Here is a 19,160-nt window from a genome sequence, read left to right as displayed (position 1 = left end):
TAGCTTCATAAAGGCTGCTGGATGAGCATGTATCTCCTTCTCATCCATACTCCCAGATGGTCATGTGATTTTAATTGTGATGGATGGTAGGGACATAGACCTAAGGCTACTAAAAAGTAAGATAATCTTTCAGTATTCCAGTTATTTGACTAAACAGCAATATGCAGGTATGTGTGTGTGCCTAGGTACAGACACGTGGATTCATTGATCTGCACTGAAAAATGTAGCTTCAGCTTGTGTGCAGACAAACAAATTTGGACCAAAACCGCAAAAGCAGGCATTTTCTGGCCAACCCCTGCTCCACTCCGTGTGCCTACATGCAAGTAGAAGCTGCAAAAAAACACAGACTGAGAGCAGTGGAGCCAATGGTCTGTGCGACATTAGCTTAAGTATCTGAGATGCTCTTTTATTCATTCTGTGGCATGTGTTGTTTGTTGCCTGTCAACATATGCAAGGCAAGATCAAAGGCACCCAGCAGGAAAGGCTTTAAATGGCTTAAGATGCTAAAAAAACATCAATCGTATTAATATGATGATAGTTTCCGATTAATAATAAATTATGATGAGTTATTCCTTCAATTCAACTAGTAGATAATTAATGAATCTGCAGTGCCTACAAAACTTTAGGGCTTGCTGTTGAATGCCTGCAAATAACAATGTCGGAAAAATCATTCTACTATTAAAAAAAAAGTAAAAAGTATCATTTGTTACCTAATGAGCAAATTTGTTCGGGGCCTTGTTGGTTGCCAGGCTTGTACTGCTGATAGGACTATTGATTATGCTGGGTTACCCGGGTATGTAGATAGAATGTTTAGCTCATTTAAAGTAAGATTACCAAGTCATCTGAAAAATAATTGAAATGCAGCTCGGCCAACTGTGTCTGTCCCTGATTTTTCTAGTTATCAGAAAAGCATATTTTCAAGATTTTGAATGTTTAGGGGTCTGTAGCCTAGTTATTTCTAACTATATTTTGTGCTGATACTCTTGTAAAATTATATTTTCAAGTCTGATCATGTGTTTTCTGTATGCTGGTTCCTAAAACTCCACCCCCATTAGGGGAGGTCTAACAAGCAATTAGGAAAGAGTCCCAATGAGATCACCATCTTGTACATCAATATGGAAAGCATTATTTATGAAAATCAATATTTCAGCATCTTGCATTCTTTTCCTGGAAAAGACAGTTGCCTTTCAATGGCTCAGACCGCTAAAAAGGCAAATGTAATAACAGGTGATATCTTTCCATTAATGATGTCTGAGATTTGCTTTTAGATAGGCAGACAAGATAGGGTAATTGGTTTATATCTGCAGTGAAATTTTTACTTTCCTATCTGGGTGAACATTGTGTGCAGATTGTGACTTTAGATTTAAGTGATTGATTTTCACCATCTGCATTTCAGGGCTAATTTATTTGTTCAATTCATCTGGTAGACATTTATTGAATTTGTAATGCTTACTGGTCTTCAGAGTTGCATCTCAATGTTTGCAAATAGTAATGTTGGCCAAAAACAATGCTATCATGAAAAAACCCCAAAAAACACGCATTTTAGATACAAGAATTCTAACCTTGTATTTTTTTCTATTAGACTAACTGTGATTTTGAACTCCAGTTCTTTATGCTATAGATAATTAGGTATTGATGCATGACTTGCAAAGCATATGTTTGCTTTAAACGGTGTGCAATTTGTTTAAAGTGCAATTTGTGGCTAAGTGCAAGAGTTCAATCAAGAAGGAGCTCAATCAAAGCGGAATCCAAGGTAGGCAATTTGAATTCAATTTTGTAGTATTTTTATACTTTCATGAACATGAATTACAAATGTTGATTATTATTATGATAATATGTGCATCATGATATAGAGGTTGTCCAAGAGACACATGCTATTTTAATAAGGGGTACAATGAAACCTTTGGCTTCTGCACTTGATTTAATAAACTTGCTCCTGATATGGGCACGAGTTTAGGTAAGAGCTCATTAAATGGATACTGTCATGGGAAAAATAAAATCTTTTTTTCAAAACAAAATCAGTTTTGTGCTGCTCCAGCAGAATTCTACACTGAAATACATTTCTCAAAAGAGCAAACTGATTTTTTTATATTTAATTTTGAAATTTGACATGGGGCTAGACATATTGTCAGTTTCCCAGCTGCCCCTAGTCACGTGACTCTGATAAACTTCCGTCAATCTTTACAGCTGTACTGCAAGTTGGAGTCATATCACCCCCTCCCCCACCCCCAGCAGCCTACAACAGAACAATGGGAAGGTAACCAGATAGCAGCTCCCTAACACAAAATAACAGCTGCCTGGTAGATCTAAGAACAGCACTCAATAGTAAAATCCAGGTCCCACTGCGACACATTCAGCTACATTGAGTAGGAGAAACAACAGCCTGCCAGAAAGCAGTTCCATCCTGAACTGCTGGCTCTTTCTGAAACACATGACCAGGTAAAATGACCTGAGATGGCTGCCTACAGACCAATATTACAACTAATAAAATACACTTGTTGGTTCAGGAAAGACATTTTATATTGTATTGAATTATTTGCAGTGTAAACAGTGTAATTTAGAAATAAAAACGCCATAAAAACACAAAGCTTAGCCTGCAACTGCCCCGTGAATTATTACCGGTGCAGTTTGGAACATACAGCACTGTCACATTGGCAAGCCAATCTACTTGAGGAAAACCTCCAGTAAACATCCATATGCCTTCACTCCACACAATCGCCTGGTTGATATATCCCTGGAGCTGCCAACCAACATGCTAAGTCACCTGCTAGGAAATAAAATAGCAGCACCTGAATTACAAATGGAAAGCTTTTCTACAATAGATCAGCTGATTTGGGAACTTACTGTAAAAGGAAAGATCCAGATACAATCTGTATCTGTATTTAGTTTTTTTCGTCTGGAATATATATCGTCTGTTCTTCAGCATAGAAACTACAATTAATGACAGTGTTTCAGGGGTGATACAAAGTTAGAGGCATGCTGGACCACCATATATTTCGTGGCACATCTTCACAAATGAAATGTTATATGTAATGGCATAAAATATGTACAATTTAAAATAATTGTTTGCTTTTATTTAAATGATCAATAATATTTATAGTTCTAGGTTGTTGTTTCAGGAAACAAAACAAGTTCACTCATCATTCTCTTAATTAATAAAAAGAGGAGGTTAGCATATTCAAGTTTCGTGGTGTTAGTTTATGTTTGCATTTACATATTGAGAACTGTAAAGGTCTGCATACTGCATAATGTGGTTCTCTATATCACATAAATGATCTTAATTATACTAATGCCTGTATCTTGTCCTGCCTGATTAAAATCCTTAAAGGAGAAAGAAAGCTACCAAGACATCCTTTAACAAGAAAGTGACTTTCAGTAAGCTGCTGCCATCTAACTGGCATACACAGCTGCTGGTTATTCAGAAGAGTGGGTGAAAAGGAAGAGATTTATCTTAAAATGTTTATAGGATCATAATTCTACTAACATTTTTACATTCTGGGTCTTAATCACGTTGTTTCGAATATTCTCCCCTTGTATCTCCATTTGAAAGGCAGCAAAAAATGTCAGTTTGAAAAAGCAATTTTATACAAGGACAAATCCGTTTTCTAGTGTGCAGCCATATGCAAAGTCAACATAGCTTTCATGAGATGCTGCCCCTAGATTTATTGCACATTTCTCATTGGGAAGTGAACTAATGTGACACATTATAAATTACTATTGGCATATTGTGTACGACAATGAGATATTAACGGCAGAACACAGCACAAAGCTTAAAATGATTTATATTAACACAATCTAATATTTGGAAAGACTGTTGAAAATGCATTACAGAGTTGGAAACGTAAGCATTTATTTCTTGAGGAAAGCTTTACTGTAAACATAATCAAAGTTAAAGTTGGGAAGAGGCATAAAATGCACACAAAAAATTTAATTTGTTGGATGTATGCACATCTATTGTATACTGTGTGCTAAAGCGTTTCTATATTGTCAAAGTTCCCTGCAGAATTCTTGATAGTTCAGGGAATTAAATTTGCTGCCAGAGATTTATGGTGTTCCCTCTATAGGTTTCCAAGAAAACATAGGCTGTTGTCCCTATTTTGGAGAGAGTGGTGGTTTTGTCACTTATTGACTAACCATACTTGGGCTGCTAGGCTACAAATGCTTCTGGTTTCAACAAACGGAATGGGAGGCCTCTGCAATGGCAAGCTATGCCAGTAATGCCTTCATTAGAGTGTATGTAAAGAAAGTGATATGAAAATATACATTTGACAAGTCTACAGAAAAATTTAAAATAAGTGTTGCACCTAAGGACAGTTCTATGGATGTATATAAAAACAAAGTACCTGCATAATAAATGTAATTATTCTCAGTGATGAAAAATTATAAAATCCTTGAGGTATAACTCTAGTTGGGGATAGCCCAGAAAGTAAATGGCTTAGGTAAAGAGTACTGTCTCTCTTTAAAAGAAAATGGTACCATTTACATACAGGCAAGAAACAAAGATGAGTTAGAAATCCCAAGAGTTAAATTCCTGTGATGTGTCTATTATTTTTCATAAAAGCACAAGTTGCCCACTGTGCTTACAGTCATAAATGATCCCTATAATCACAAACAAATAATAAGATTCTATTTTTTAAAAAAACTGTAATTTGAGTAAAAACATTTAGGTAACATGTCCTGGTTTTAGGTAGTACCTCGAGGAATATGAGCCCATTGGGAAAGTACCATACAGTTCTCTTTTTCCTTTTGCCGTGCTTTGATTTTGTGGGGAATTAACTCAAGGTAAACAAAAAATCCTGTTAGACTATAGAGTGACTGCAAATATGCAGACAAAATGTGTTTAATAATGGTTGTTGGAGACACAAGAATTTTAACTAAATATACTGTGTATACAGGTATGGGACCTGTTATTCAGAGACCTGTAGTTTTCCAGATAAGGGGCCTCTCTGTAATTCTTCATACCGTATCATCATTTAGACATTAAACCCAACAGAATAAGGATTACATCTTAACTGGGATCAGAGCTTTCTGGTTAACAGGTTTTGAGTGCACAAGTCTTAGCACGCACTGATTTATGGGTGTGCATTCACATGAGCGAACATCTTAGACGCATTATTGCTCCTCTCCTAATATGCATTAATTTGTTGTTATGATATTATAATAATTCATTTTCAGAAAATTCTCCAAAATATTTCTTTGATTATTTTCTTCTCATATTTGTATAAGAAAATTGGTGAAACAAAACACATGAAAATATAGATAATACATTGTATAAAACAGACTAAAAGACAATTTACAATTATTATTCTGGTATACTGTATTTGCTCCGGTCCACTATTTAGAGGAGAATCTATTGATGTTCTCTAATAACACCCACAAATTCTCCCGGAATGTATCATTGTATCATCAGCACAACTTTCACTTTGTGTGTCCATTCATTTCTTCTGTTCTTTAATGGTGTCAAGATTCCATTATTCTTAATCATTATTTTATTAAAATGAAAAAAATTCTCAAAAGCTCATTATTTTACTTTCATTTACAAAGGGCAATGCAAATCTGAAGTGCTTTGAAACTGAATGAGCTATAACAAGCACTCTTAATATCTACATGCAATGTATTCAATTTATCAGTTGCCATTGCTCTTTCTCTTTAGGATGTATTCTGTCTCCACAGTTACAACCAACTTACTTGCAATTCCCAAGGTTTTTAATTGCTTATAATTTTGCCACTTTATTCTATTGTGCCTCATTTTTGTTCGCATACTCATTGCATTATTATCACTTTCATTTATGAATTACTAACACAGCCATCAGTTATAATCATTAGCCATGCTTTAAAGCCCAGGAATGGGATTGGATGCCCTACAAGTTCTTTGTAGAAAACATATCTGCATGCCAAGTATTCTTTCTCAGTGATGGATTTGAGTGTGATATAGTGGATGCCAATTATCAATGTTGCACTTTTACTTGTTATAGCTCAGATGCAGTCATTTAACTCAAGACTACCAAATCTTATTTCCACCTTTACCTTTCTGCTCTGTAGTTGTAACTCTTGATCTTGTTCTGCAGCATCCTTAGCGCACAAGTACAAGGCAGACTTTGTTCCAATCAAAGTAGATTTCAAGAGTGAAGAGGCGGCTATGCACAACCCACATCCTCAAAGTGGGCAATTCTAAAATGACAAGAAACCTGAACAGTAATGCTTGTAAATCTTTTCCTATGGGGGACCTGAATTAAGTTGCAGAAAGCTGAGAACCCTAAAATCTGGTTTATAACTGGTTATGCATTTTAATTACAGGTATCTGTTATCTGGAAACCCGTTATCCAGAAAACTCAGAAGTATGGGAAGGCCATCTCCCACAGACTCCATTGTAATCAAATAATTACACTTTTTATAAAATTATTTCCTTTTTCTGTGTAATAATAAAACAGTCCCATGTTCTTGATCATAACTAAGATAAAATGAATTCTTACTGGAGTTAAAACAACCCAATTGGGGTTATTTAATGTTTGAATTATTTTTTGTTGACTTAGAGTATGCTATCAACATTCTGGATACCAGGCCCCTTACCTGTATTGTTATTTTGTATCTTCAGAAGAATTTTCACATTTTTAAAGGGGATAATGGAGACCAGCCCTCTAAGATTCCGTCGCATATCAGGCAGCGAGAAATCGGGGTGCAGTTCAGTGTGACATTGCCCTATTTTTTTTTATTCGTAGGATACCTTATATATTTTTTCATTTACATGGAAAATGCTTGATCCCATCACAGGTCTTCCCTTTACAGACAACTTTCTTTCTGCTTTATTGCTTGCTTTGTTGAAATGCAGGGATTCTGGTTGGCAAACATGAAGTCAATATAGTGAGGATTCACGCTAGGGATGCACCGAATCCAGGATTCGGTTCTGGATTCGACCAGGATTCTACCATTTTCAGCAGGAAGGAGCAGGGAGGGAAATTGATTGACTTGTTTTCCCTTCCCACCCCTAATCTGCATATGCAAATTAGGATTTGGTTCGGTATTCAGCCGAATCTTTCGCAAAGGATTTGGGGGTTTGGCCAAATCCAAAATAGTGGATTCAGTGCATCCCTGATTCACACACAGTATATTTTTAATACACTTCAGTTTGTCCCCATTTAGAAGGTGGTGATCATCCCCCGTGTAGTACAATTAAACTGGTTAATGCATAGACTTACCTTTTAAAAGTAAAACTTCATTTTCTTTCACCAAAATCTCATTCGTCGGAAGTCTTTTTTTAAATATCCCCTGGTTTCTGCAGTGTTCTTACTCCTACATGTTTGGTATGCTTAAATTTTTTTCTTATTCTCGGAAAAGGTTGTTCTTTTCCATTGAGGTTTTGTAGTCCAGCTAGGAAACATGTGAATCAAATATCAGCTTTAGATGTATTCAGCATGTGCCCTGGCTTTAAAAACATGGCCCTTCTGGGTAAAATGAGTCCCCCTTGGTTAAATGTATTCATTATTTTGTATACAAATCAAAGATGACGAGCCACTATGAGGTACGTTCCTCTATCCTCTTGGCGTAAACATTTATTGTTTTTATTAGTGAAATGTCAGGAAGATCTTTAAAGTGTCATAAAATCATATAAATTGTTTCAATCATTTCTTTCAAAAAGTACAAAACTACATTTTTCTATTTCATAGCCTCAATACACCCTCTGTGGTTAGCTGTTCAGTGCCTGGCTTGCTTTCTTGGAGATTATAAAACACAGTAGTAATAACGTGCCCCTGAATATTTCATTAACTTCACACAGTCCAATACTTGGTCAGCTTGAAAATATGAATACCTGTGTTCCGCTGAGTGGATGAAACAAGGGCCAATCATGCACGCTGTGAGAGTAAAATGTACTATATCATTCCAGGTGCATTAGGAAACAAATGGACAAAGGTATTTCTCATAAATAATTGAAAATGTTATGTACATTTGTCTGGTCAATTGGTCAGCATGATAACAGCATAGAAGATTTTTAGCTTAGCTTCAGACCTTAAATATAAAAATGAGTTGTGCAGGTACATTAATACCTGAGTCTAAGCCAGTATGTTCTGCAGTTTGCTGCATTATGATGATTCTGTGCCATAGCAGCGTTGTACCTCATTTACATGGTTTGCCAGGTTGAGCCTAGTCATGAGGTTCAAAGACTAAAAATAACTAGGATAATTTATTTATAATGTGCCAGCACATGCTGTCATTATAAAGAAGGAACAAGAAAGGACATTTAAATATATCAAAACGTATGATCAGCAAGCAGAAGAGGTGAAATGTTACTGTTCTTTATGGACTTGTTTTGGGTAGAGATGCATCAAATTTTGGAATAAATTTCAACTAAAGATCACCTCTCTCAGCACAGTCTTCCAGTACAGTGGTGACATACACTTCCAATTGAACAGCAATGCTGCACTAAAATTTTTGTCAATCAATTTCAGCCATCTTGGTGCAGCTCTTGTATTCATGAGGGGTGGAGGGGGCATGTTTTGCACCACTTCGGCCAAGGGCACACGAAAGGGGTTTTTTTCACCTTCCAAACACTTTTTTTCAGTTCAATTGTTTTCAGATTGTTCATCAGAAATACTGAATTTTTTCCAATTACTTTCCATTTTTTACAGGTTTTTTTTTTAAAAAAACTAAGTTTAAAGTATAATTGGGGCATGTTTACTAACATTGGAAATAAATATCTGGAGAGATTTCTGGAGATGTTGCCCATAGCAACCAATCAGAGCTTTGCTTTTGTTTTCTAACTTATAAAAGGCTGTTTAAATCTAATTGCTGATTGGTTGCTATGAGCAACATCTCCAGAAATCTCTCCAGATATTTATCTCCAATGTTAGTAAACATGATAGCTCAAAAGATGAAAGGCAGCACTCCAGTTAAAAAGGTGGTTCCAACAGGTCGCCGACCCATAACACTTAACGAGTTTTGGGAGTAACTCCCTTAATCATAGGCTTAGTTAGTTAGTAAACATGCCCCAATGTTTCTGTCTCTGGTGTTTGAGTCTGTCAGCTCAGTAATTCAAGTGCAGATACTGGACTGTTACAATTTTGCAACATTGAGTTGATACATTTCTCAGCAGCATCTCTGGAGTATTAGCAACTATTCCCTCCTTCCCAGAGATGCTTTAGAAGGTGAAAAATTACACTTTACACTTTATATTAGAAAAATGGTCACACATAGATAACAGAATTAATTGGAAAAAGTCTTTATTTCTGGTGATCTATCTGAAGCCAACTGAACTTTAAAAAGTGTTGGACGGTGAACAACCCCTTTAAAGGAGAATTCAACCCCCCAACTGATAAAAACCTCTACCCTCCCTGCTCCCCCCCCCCGCACAGGTGTTGGCACCTGTAAATGCCCCTAATCCTGTAATTAACCCTTGTTGCAGAGTCAGCAGAGCTCACAGGCAACATCTTCGGTAATCTTCGCAAAGTAAGTGCCGTATCGGCGCATGTGCAGTTGGAGCAGTCTGTCATGATAACTGCGCATGTGCCTAAAATTGGCTAAGGGAAGGAAGAAGACCTGAAGATTACCCAAGCGCTGATGATTGCCCCCTTGAGCTCCGCTGTACAGGATTATGGGCATTTACAGGTGTTAACACCTTTGTAGGGGGGAGCAGGGAGGGGGGGACTATGGACGATAGGGTTTTTTTTTAGTTGGGGGGGGGGTTGAATTGTCTGCTTTCCTCCACGGGTGTTTTTTAAATAGAGGTAGAGGAAAGCGGATGTGCACATCCCCGTTGCTGGCCTGTGTGGAGCTACACATATTTTTTCACTGATTTCCTCTCTATGGAACTCCACATAGGCTGACACAAAGGAACTACAGGGGTGTGCACATTAGAGCGGATCCATTTTCTTCCACCTCTATAAATACAGCCTGCAGAGAAAAGTGAACTTAGGGGCATACGTATTAAGCTGTGTAAAAAAACAGCGGGATAATACACTGCACATCGCCAGGCTTTGCCATGTAAAAAACTATAAAATTTTTACATGTTTTTTCTTAGAGTAACTTCTGCAATGTATAATAACAATGACAAATCTGGTTTTTGCAAGGCGTAAAATTTCACACACTTTTACACATCTTTTTACACAGTTTTTTTTTTTTTTTTTAAATTTTATACATAATTATACACATAAATCTGCCCCTCAACATGCTTTTGGCCTTACTGAACTTTTGCCTGGGGTCTAAGAAAATGATCCCTAAGGCTAGGGCCAGGACCGAACTCTGCTATCTGAAATTCACTGGCTGATTTCAGCCCTACCGCGTGTAGTACCCTGCAGAGACTCATGGTTCTTCAACAAAATCCACTGAGTTTGTTTGCGTTGCTTTCGATTCAATACTTCTGAATGCGAAAAAGAGAGGAGGCTACTGCCACACACAGGGCTGAGATGGGCGTATGTCAGCTAGTAAATTTCAGCCCCCATGTGGCTCCAGCCTAATATCTACAGTACATAAGAAGTGCCCAGACTTTATCAATAAGGAGGACAATATAGACAAATAGCAGGGGACCTTTTTTACCCATAAAGTGGATCACCGTACCAGAGGCCACCCCTTCAGACTAGAAGAAAAGAACTTTCATTTGAAGCAAAGTAGGGGGTTCTTCACAATCAGGTCAGCGAGGTTGTGGAATGCACTGCCGGGTGATGTTGTGATGGCTGATTCAGTTAATGCCTTTAAGAGGATGATTTTTTGGACAAATATAATATCAAAGGCTATTGTGATACTAAACTCTATAGTTAGTATAGGTATGGGTATTTAGAATTTATATGAAAGTATGGAGGGGTGTGTGTATGGATGCTGGGTTTTCATTTGGAGGGGTTGAACTTGATGGGCTTTGTCTTTTTTCAACCCGATTTAACTATGTAACTACTTGCAGTGATTATTATTATGTTTTTTAAAAGTGTAAAAAATTAAAAATGTTAAAAAATTTATTCTGCAACACTGTACAATAAATAATATCCAATCAGGATCTACAACCACTAAAACTTCTTGGAACTTACATTTACATTTGTCAAAGAAAAAAAAAAAAAAAATATATATATATCTATATATATATATATTACTATATTTAAACAAACACCACCTAATTCTCAAGTCATTTTGAAATTTGCATCATGAACAGGATGGATATGTAGCCCTTTGTAGACAATGCTTTGCTTAAGGCTGCCACACTAGGCTGTTTAGAAACACACAATGGGAGCCGAACCACTTCCATTTGCTCCATCAACCTGTGCACATAACGGAGCGTGTTTGTGCCCTTAACACATAATTCAGTCCCATTGGCTGTTTCTCTGCCAATGTTTCAACATCCTTTTGTGACATTAAAGGACAATTGATGGATTTATGACTGATCATCTAGTAGTTGAAGATCCCAATCTACTTTATGGGCAACCCTGTATTAATTACAGATGCACCAAATCCAGGATTTGGTTTGGGATTCTGCCTTTTTCAGCAGGAATTGGCCAAATCCTTCGACTTGGCTGAACCAAATCGGAATCCTAATTTGCATATGCAAATTAGGGGTGGTAAAAGTAAAAAATGTTTTCCCCTTTCCACCCCTAATTCGGTTTGGTGTTCGGCTGAATCTTTCACGAAGGATTCGGGGTTCGGCCGAATCCAAAATAGTGGATTCGGTGCCTCCCTAGTATAAACAGTGTAAGTGTACTTTAGTATTCAAGCTGGACATTAAAAACTGACCAATATTGACCTGAATCACCAAAACATATCAGTGATTTCTTATTTTTGCTTCAGTGGGCAATATATATGATGTGTCATCTGCAGCAAAGTCAAACAAAGAACAATGGATTGGTTAAAAATCTTACCAGTTTGCAATAAAGTTTAAATTGTCAGCCCCAAAGCAAGTGAGTATAATCAATTTTTTTTGTAGCATTTGAATATTCTTAGATTTTGACTTTTTTTAAACACAAGAGTAAATGTAACAAAACCGTGATTTCATAATTGATGTGTTTGTGCAACGAGGAATGTGGGGGGGGAGACCTCATAGAAAAAAATATCTCTCACTACTCACAAGAATTGTTTGTAACATGTTTCCTCAACAACAAAAAATATGACTGCTTATAAAAGATTTGATTTATTTTGTCAGCATATTTTTGGAAAGCGAGAAAAGAATAGCAGCTCAAGAAATTTTGCCAACAAAAATGCACAACTTCATCTTTCTTGAACAGTGATGTAAATCCAATGCCGAAATAAATACATCAGCATCAGCACACCCCTAATTTTTGGTGAACTTGCCATTTTCACAAATACAACGCAATGCGTTTTCCCTGTTTCACTGTCTGTTTCATTCATAAAGTCACAGGATCACAAGCACACAACAAGATTTCCTTATAAGAACCAGATAAAAATGTCATTACTTCCCAAATACACCATCAACTTAGATTATTAAACATACAGTAATTTGGGTTCATTCTAATCAAGAGATTATTGATTATGTGCTGCCTGTCTTTCGTATTACTGTGTTATGGTGGTTGCTATAACATTCCATCATTCTTGCTGCAGGCTGTCCTCTTCAGCTCTTATCAGCAGAACAATCTTTTGCAAATGTACTATTTATATAGTGCTGCCCCATTTATGCAATACATTACAGTGGAGCCCTATCATAGTCAAACAACACACTAGGGTCAGTTCTCTCAAGAGCAAATTAACCTTCATTTATGATTTCTATTGATTCGAGTCTGAATGTTCTATTTTGGAGTGTCGGAGGAATTCCATGCAGAAGGGTCAAACTGGGGTGTCCGAGGCTGCCACCACAGGGGCCCCCACCCTATCAGGAGCCCCCATCCCAATCATGAGCTCCATCAGAGACTGTACCTACAGATCCAAACCCCCCCCCGCGTATACATCTTTTATGTCCTTCCTATGTGGCTGGGATTGGGGGAGTTCAGGGGGAGCATCCTGAGTTTCCTGGAAGGAGCGGGTCGGGGTCAGTGGGGCCCAATGGGCAGACCCATGGAAAACATTCAAACTCCTTGCAGAATCCCAATACTCATGACTGAATTGCTAACTATTAAACATGGAAATATGACATTCCTTGTTAAAATATTAATTAAAGCATCAGCACATTCCACAGGGTTGTACAATTAAAGCTGGCTATAGACGCGAAGATCCGATTGTACGAATCGAGGATTCGTACGATATTTGGACCGTGTGTGGAGAGTCCGGCGGAGATCGGTCGTTTGGTCATTCAGACAGGTTAGAAAATTTCTGTCGGCTGCGGGTAATGTCTCTGTGTGTATTGCCGATCGTACAATTTTCAGTGGGAGACTGTCACTAGCTTTGTCTATCGTACGATTGTTGTCAGGGGCAGAACATCCGCTGATCTGTTCTTACTTCTTCTGAATGGTAAGACTTTGATCTTTATGGTTAGTGGCAGGTCGGGAGATGGGAAAGTCCGATCATACGTTGATTTGTACGATCAGATCTTTCCGTCTGTCGCCAGCTTAACAGGTGTGTACATCAAACATACAGATTGCATACAAAATTACAACTGATACAAGAGGCAAAGAGGGTCCTGTTAAACAGGATGGCCCTGCTCGATAAAGGGCCATAGAAGCCAGAAACATTGCCTTGGCACTCAGGGCTGATCCTATCAAATGTGGGGCCCAATTGGGACCATGTTGGCGGGGCCCCTAGACAAAGTGTTGCTGGCTACTGACACACCGAGTATTTAGGCAAATAAGGGCATACAGGCACAAAATAGAAAGGAAAGGGGCAGACAAGGTAAGAGAGTGAGAGGGATGAAATAGGGGCACATAATAGGGGCACACCGGGTAAGAGAGAGAGGGAGGAAATAGGAGAGTGGACTGGGCCAATTAGTTTGGGGCAGGCTGGGCCAATTCAGCTTGGGAGCAGGCTTGGTTGGATTGGGGGCAGGCAGGGCCTATCAAGGTTGGAGGAAAGCTGGGCCTATGAGAGTTGGGGGCAGGCTAGACCTATGGTGTTGGGGGATGGGCTGGCTTATCAGAGTTGGGGGTGGGCTGGACCTATGGATTTGGGGATGGGCTGGACTCTCAAAGTTGGGGGCAGGCCAGGCAGCATCATGTGCTGAGGGAAATATTATCTGTGCTGCCCTGTGGTGCGGGGCCCCCAGAGGTGCGGGGCCCTATTGGGCCCAATTGCTCCAATAGGCCTAAGGCCGGCCCTGTTGGCACTTTAAGTAAAGATTCACTTTTTCAAATTACCGGAGTGCTGCTGCTTTTGTTGATCTGATTCAGGAATAAGATGAAAACAATTCCAGACCACAAGGACCCACACATGTAATAAGCAGCTAACCTGAACAAGGATTTTCACCTGGTACTACGTTCTGTTGGCACTTGGCACCAGCGTATAGAAAATGTTTGCCTAAGGCCTATTAACTTAACATGCTGGCTGCGCTCACAAAATGAATAATTACAGGCATTGCACTCACAAAAGTTTGCTCATCAGAAGGCAGGAGAATGGTGAAGCGATTTGCAGGTGATAAACCTGAAACCGCTGATCTGAATTTTGGCAAGAAGAGAAATAAATTGGGGGGCTTATGAAGAATAATGGCACTGTTGATTGCAGTGAGTGGTTGTGCCGACTGCCTGTAAAGAAAACAGCATTGACTTTATTCCTTTTATTGCTACATGTAATGTAGGAGGTGGCACCCTGGAGCAATTATGGAATGAAAGTGTCAGCTGCTTCATTGGCTATTATCATGCAGCAATAGATGGACAAGCAGTGGCCCATATACCCAGCAGCAGCTGTACAACTACCATCAACCCCCAGTTGGAGTTGAATTAATTTGGGAGGGGTGTTGGTTAGAAGACCCTTCCCTCTGCGGTTGCCTTTAGTGACTTGCTGCACAGAATTTGATGATTTCTATTTTTTAGGGGAGCCTAAAGCCAACCCTGAGCCTTTGGAATTCTCCTCCGTTAACCTGTTCGGCGCTAGTAAGACACGCAGGTTAAAGATAGCAGTTGTGGGGGAGGGAGGCAGCTCTGTGTGGGCTTCATGACATCAAACTGCTAAGTGATGTGGGTTTTTTTTTTTCTCTCTCTGAGCTCCCAAATCGGAGTGGCTTACATGAAGGATAGAGTGCTGAGCAGTGGGGCTGCTTTCCTTGGAGTGTTACTGTGCGGATTGCATCTGTCTCCCCCCCTCTCTGCCATCAATATTTAATGTCCTTCTCCTCAGAGCAGTGAGATAATGCAATGAGCGGGGAAGCAGCGAGTGACACACGCACTGGATCTCAAGCCGCAGCCGACTGAGCCGGGAAGGAGCCGCCGGTACATGCCGTTCCCCGAGCCCTCTGTATAATAAAGCATGTCCTCCTCAGCCCACGGGGCCGCCACCTCCGTCCTCGGAAGGGCAGTCGGGGAGGAGGACGCGGGAGGATGAGGGGAGACAGCCGGCCGGAGCAGAGGAGGAGGAGGCGGAGGAAAAGAAGAAGAAGAGGGGTGCGAGAAAGGGACACAGGAGTAGAGGCCGGCGCGGAGGATGAAGTGGGGAGTGAGGGGAGCCTGCGCCCTGCTCTCTAGCTGTCTCTTGCTCGCCTGTGCCCTGAGCGCGGCCGCCGTGGGCCTCAAGTGCTTCACTCTGGGTTCTGAACTGAGGGGGGAGCCGTTCCGCCTGGGCACGGCCGCCGGCGCCTTCTACTCTGGGCTGCTGCTCTCCGCCGGCCTCTCCCTCTTGGGCTCCGCCCTTATCTGCTGCCGGGAGGACGAGTCTGGGGAGAGCCGCGCGGGAAGCCAGAACTTCCTGCTCCTCGGGGTGCTAGTCTTCATGCTGGGGGTGCTGAGCGCCTTCGCTGGGGCGGTGATAGACGGGGACACTGTGTCATTGGTGGAGAGGAAGTACTCGCACTACTGCCTGCAGGAGGGGGTCGGCAGCCCCGCCACTAAGTGCCAGAAGTTGAAGGATTACCAGCGGGGCTTGGTCATCTCCACCATTTTTAACTCCCTGGAGTGTCTGCTGGGGCTGCTCAACCTGCTGCTCGTCAAGAACTACAAGTCGTCCCAGCAGCGCAGGCGGAGGCGGCGAGCGCGGAGGAGGAGAACATGCGGCGGGAGGAGGCGCTTTCAGAGGCACAGCCAGGGTTCTATCTTCTCCAACGACGAGCACGACTACTCCCCCGCCGGGGACTTCCCTTTTCAGTCCGTCTCCTACATCAACGTAGGGGTCTTTCACTTGTTTGACGAGGCCGGGGTCGAGGTGCATTGTGGGGGACACCCTTCCATAGAGTTGCCTGGATACTCCCCCATGGACCCTGATTTGAACCCGTCCTACCCCTACTGCTACCCTCTGCCTAATGAGCAGCCCCCTCCCTATGATGAGATCTATCCCACCACAGAAATCTGCAGCAGCACCGCCACCACTGCAACTACCACATAACTACTGTGTGGGGAGCAGCCTGTGCACCCCCAAAAAAATAACTTGAGTCCAGGGAGTCAGTTCCTACTGCTCTGTCATATGCACTGACAATCACAATGGCTGACAATGGGACAGGGACATGCCAGTCTGTGACACTGTCATTTACATGGATGTATTCCTATAGAAGCGGAAATGCTATTGCACAATGCTCCTGACCAATGTATGTGCTTGGGTTGAAGGCCGAATATGCCGCCAGTTGGACGTGCGCCTGTGTGTAAGAGCCAGGTGTCTTAAAAAAAAAGAAAGATGCACTGTAATCACTTTCATTTGCCTGGGGGTCCATTTTTCTGGGGGAGTGCCAATATAACGCACCTTCATTTTCAAAAAGTTGGTTGGCCACAACCACTAGCACGGTTTGCTAAAGGCAGTTTCTGGCAATTACAGACAGCTAGAAGGCTTGTAGGCATTACACCTCCCTAAGGTACAATCCTGTTGAAATCAACATGGACGAGAACCAGTACCCAAGCCCCCAGAAAAATACAGCCCTTGTTTTTATTTATATAACATGCAGACTCAGTGGCAAAGACCTTGAATTAATCAGTATTTTTCCTGCTCTTCACATTTATTTTGTCATGCCAGTGTAAAACTACATTTTGCTATTCGTCACTATTGCCATGGTTACAGTGTCTAGCTATAAAATGATTGTCAGTAGAAAAAAGGCTTTTTTTATTTTCTTCCACGTCTGATGATGAGATTACTCATCTTTATCGAATCTCCGAGATCTTATCGGTAAAGGCTTCTGATATCGTCAATCCTCCTACCATTCCTTTTTTTTTTCCTGTTAATGAATCATCAAATGATCGTTTTATAGCTTATGAAAGCAAGCTGACTGCCACAAATGGGATTTAATATGCAAGGAACGAGAACCGCGCAAAGCTCCCCTGACTCTAAAAGATTAATATTGGTACCAAATGCATGAAAGATCCCCTTAAACTCTTTTCACAGTCCATATGGGACTTACAATACAGTGTCAATCGACCAGTAGCAGGCCCATTAGGAATCTGTAGAATTGATACAGCCTCTTGGGGTTTAGAGCTTTGAGATATAAGATTTTTGCCACCCCCCCCCCTCTCCTTATTTAAAGATGTAAAAGCTGCACTTTGAAAAGAAAACCTAATACTATATTACCTTTTTGTACACTTGAGGTGCCTGCCTGTTAATTACATTATGGTATAAGCTTTGGCATATTTAAGCTCACCACAGAAATGCAGTATAGAAGAGTAATTATCACCCCTTTTTTAACTTGCTGGAGAACACTTAAAAGTAATATATGCTGTAGGCTTGCAGAGACATGGCCAGTAAATAAGGCACTTTATGAGTTATGAGAATATTTCTTTTTATAGAACAAACATATGGAAAAGATATTTTTAATGATTTCGAAACAAAGTTCTCAATGCTTTATTTTACTATTGGATACTTTCATAGGAGTAAACCTTCATGGTTTCAATTGCATTAAATCTGCATCTGTGTATGTATGTATTTATGAAGTGAATGTATCTCATGTTATTGCATGAAGGCAGATCCAAAAAGCTGGATGTGCCACCCACAAATAAGGTCATTCTATTTATTACATCATAATTATGATCATTAAAACCATGTTGCATGATTTAGTTATTTATTGCAAATTAAAAGGATAACCACACTTTTATTTGAATGCTGTTAGTGTTTGTTACATGCCTCTGGCATTCCCACATGTTCAGTATGTTTGTAAATGGCTTATGGGAGTTGATTGGATAAGATCAATTTCTTCTAATGGTTTTATGACACTAGGTGAAACCACCGTTAAGCTGGCCATAGATGCAAAGATCCCCATCTCCCGACCTGCCACTAACCATTCAGATCAAATAAAGTAGTTAAAGAACAGATCAGCCGATGTTCTGCCCCTGACAGCAATCGTACGATAGACAAAGCTGGTGACACTCCCACTGAAAATCGTACGATCAGCAATACCTGCAGAGATATTATCGGCAGCCGACAGAAATCTTTTAACATGTCCGATCGTCCAATCTCCATGGGACGAAAAATGTCGGGTCACTCCACACACAGTCCGAAAATCGTACGAATCGAGGTTTGGTACGATCGGATCTTTTCATCTATGGCCAGCTTACGTCACTTGTTTATACCAGTTCAATTCTTGGTGCAGTAACTGTTAACATTATTTTAAAGTCATATTTAAAAAAAAACAAAACATGCCATTACAGGGAAACTAAAAGCGTGTTTTTTTTTCCCTGCAGACTTTCAAAAAAGAAAGACATATAGGTTGTAATGGGGCAGTTCACCTTTACATTTTACATTTACAACATTACTTTTTTCAATAGAGTTCAATTTAGTTTTCACAGTTTTCCTAAAATGTAGGTTTTTTTTAAAAAAGGGGTGTAAGCTGAAATATAAAATTTTGCTTAAAGGGGTTGTTCTCCTTTACATCAACTTTTATTATGATGTAGAGAGTGATATTCTGAGACTGTTTGCAATTGATTTTAATTTTTTATTACTTGTGGGTTTTTTCATATTTTATTTAGTGGCTCTCCAGCCTTTACACTAGTATTTATACAGTTCTCAGTATATAGATCAATGCATCAAACTGTAAGTCTGAGATGTTACTTGAGGAGGAATGCAAGTTAAACTCTTTTTTTAACAGCTAAAGCATCTTTAAACTCCAAAATAAAATTGTATCTGACAAAAGAAAATGTAATTTTTAAACAGCTTTACCATTTACATTGATTACACATTTTCAGTAG

General features: G+C 39.9%; 1 protein-coding gene across 1 annotated transcript; it reads left to right on the top strand.

The window, feature by feature from the left end:
• The first annotated feature begins 14,929 nt into the window (after positions 1 to 14,929).
• Positions 14,930 to 18,064, top strand: LOC121393731 (transmembrane protein 271-like). Its single transcript, XM_041563090.1, has one exon. It carries the CDS (start codon positions 15,490 to 15,492, stop codon positions 16,381 to 16,383), a length of 894 nt encoding a protein of 297 aa, XP_041419024.1. The 5' UTR covers positions 14,930 to 15,489; the 3' UTR covers positions 16,384 to 18,064.
• Positions 18,065 to 19,160: the final 1,096 nt, after the last annotated feature.

This window comes from Xenopus laevis, chromosome 1L (assembly GCF_017654675.1).
Source record: "Xenopus laevis strain J_2021 chromosome 1L, Xenopus_laevis_v10.1, whole genome shotgun sequence".
Lineage (NCBI taxonomy): Eukaryota > Metazoa > Chordata > Amphibia > Anura > Pipidae > Xenopus > Xenopus laevis.
The sequence above is the reverse complement of the archived record's forward strand: the minus strand, read 5'-3'. Positions and strand labels throughout refer to the sequence as shown.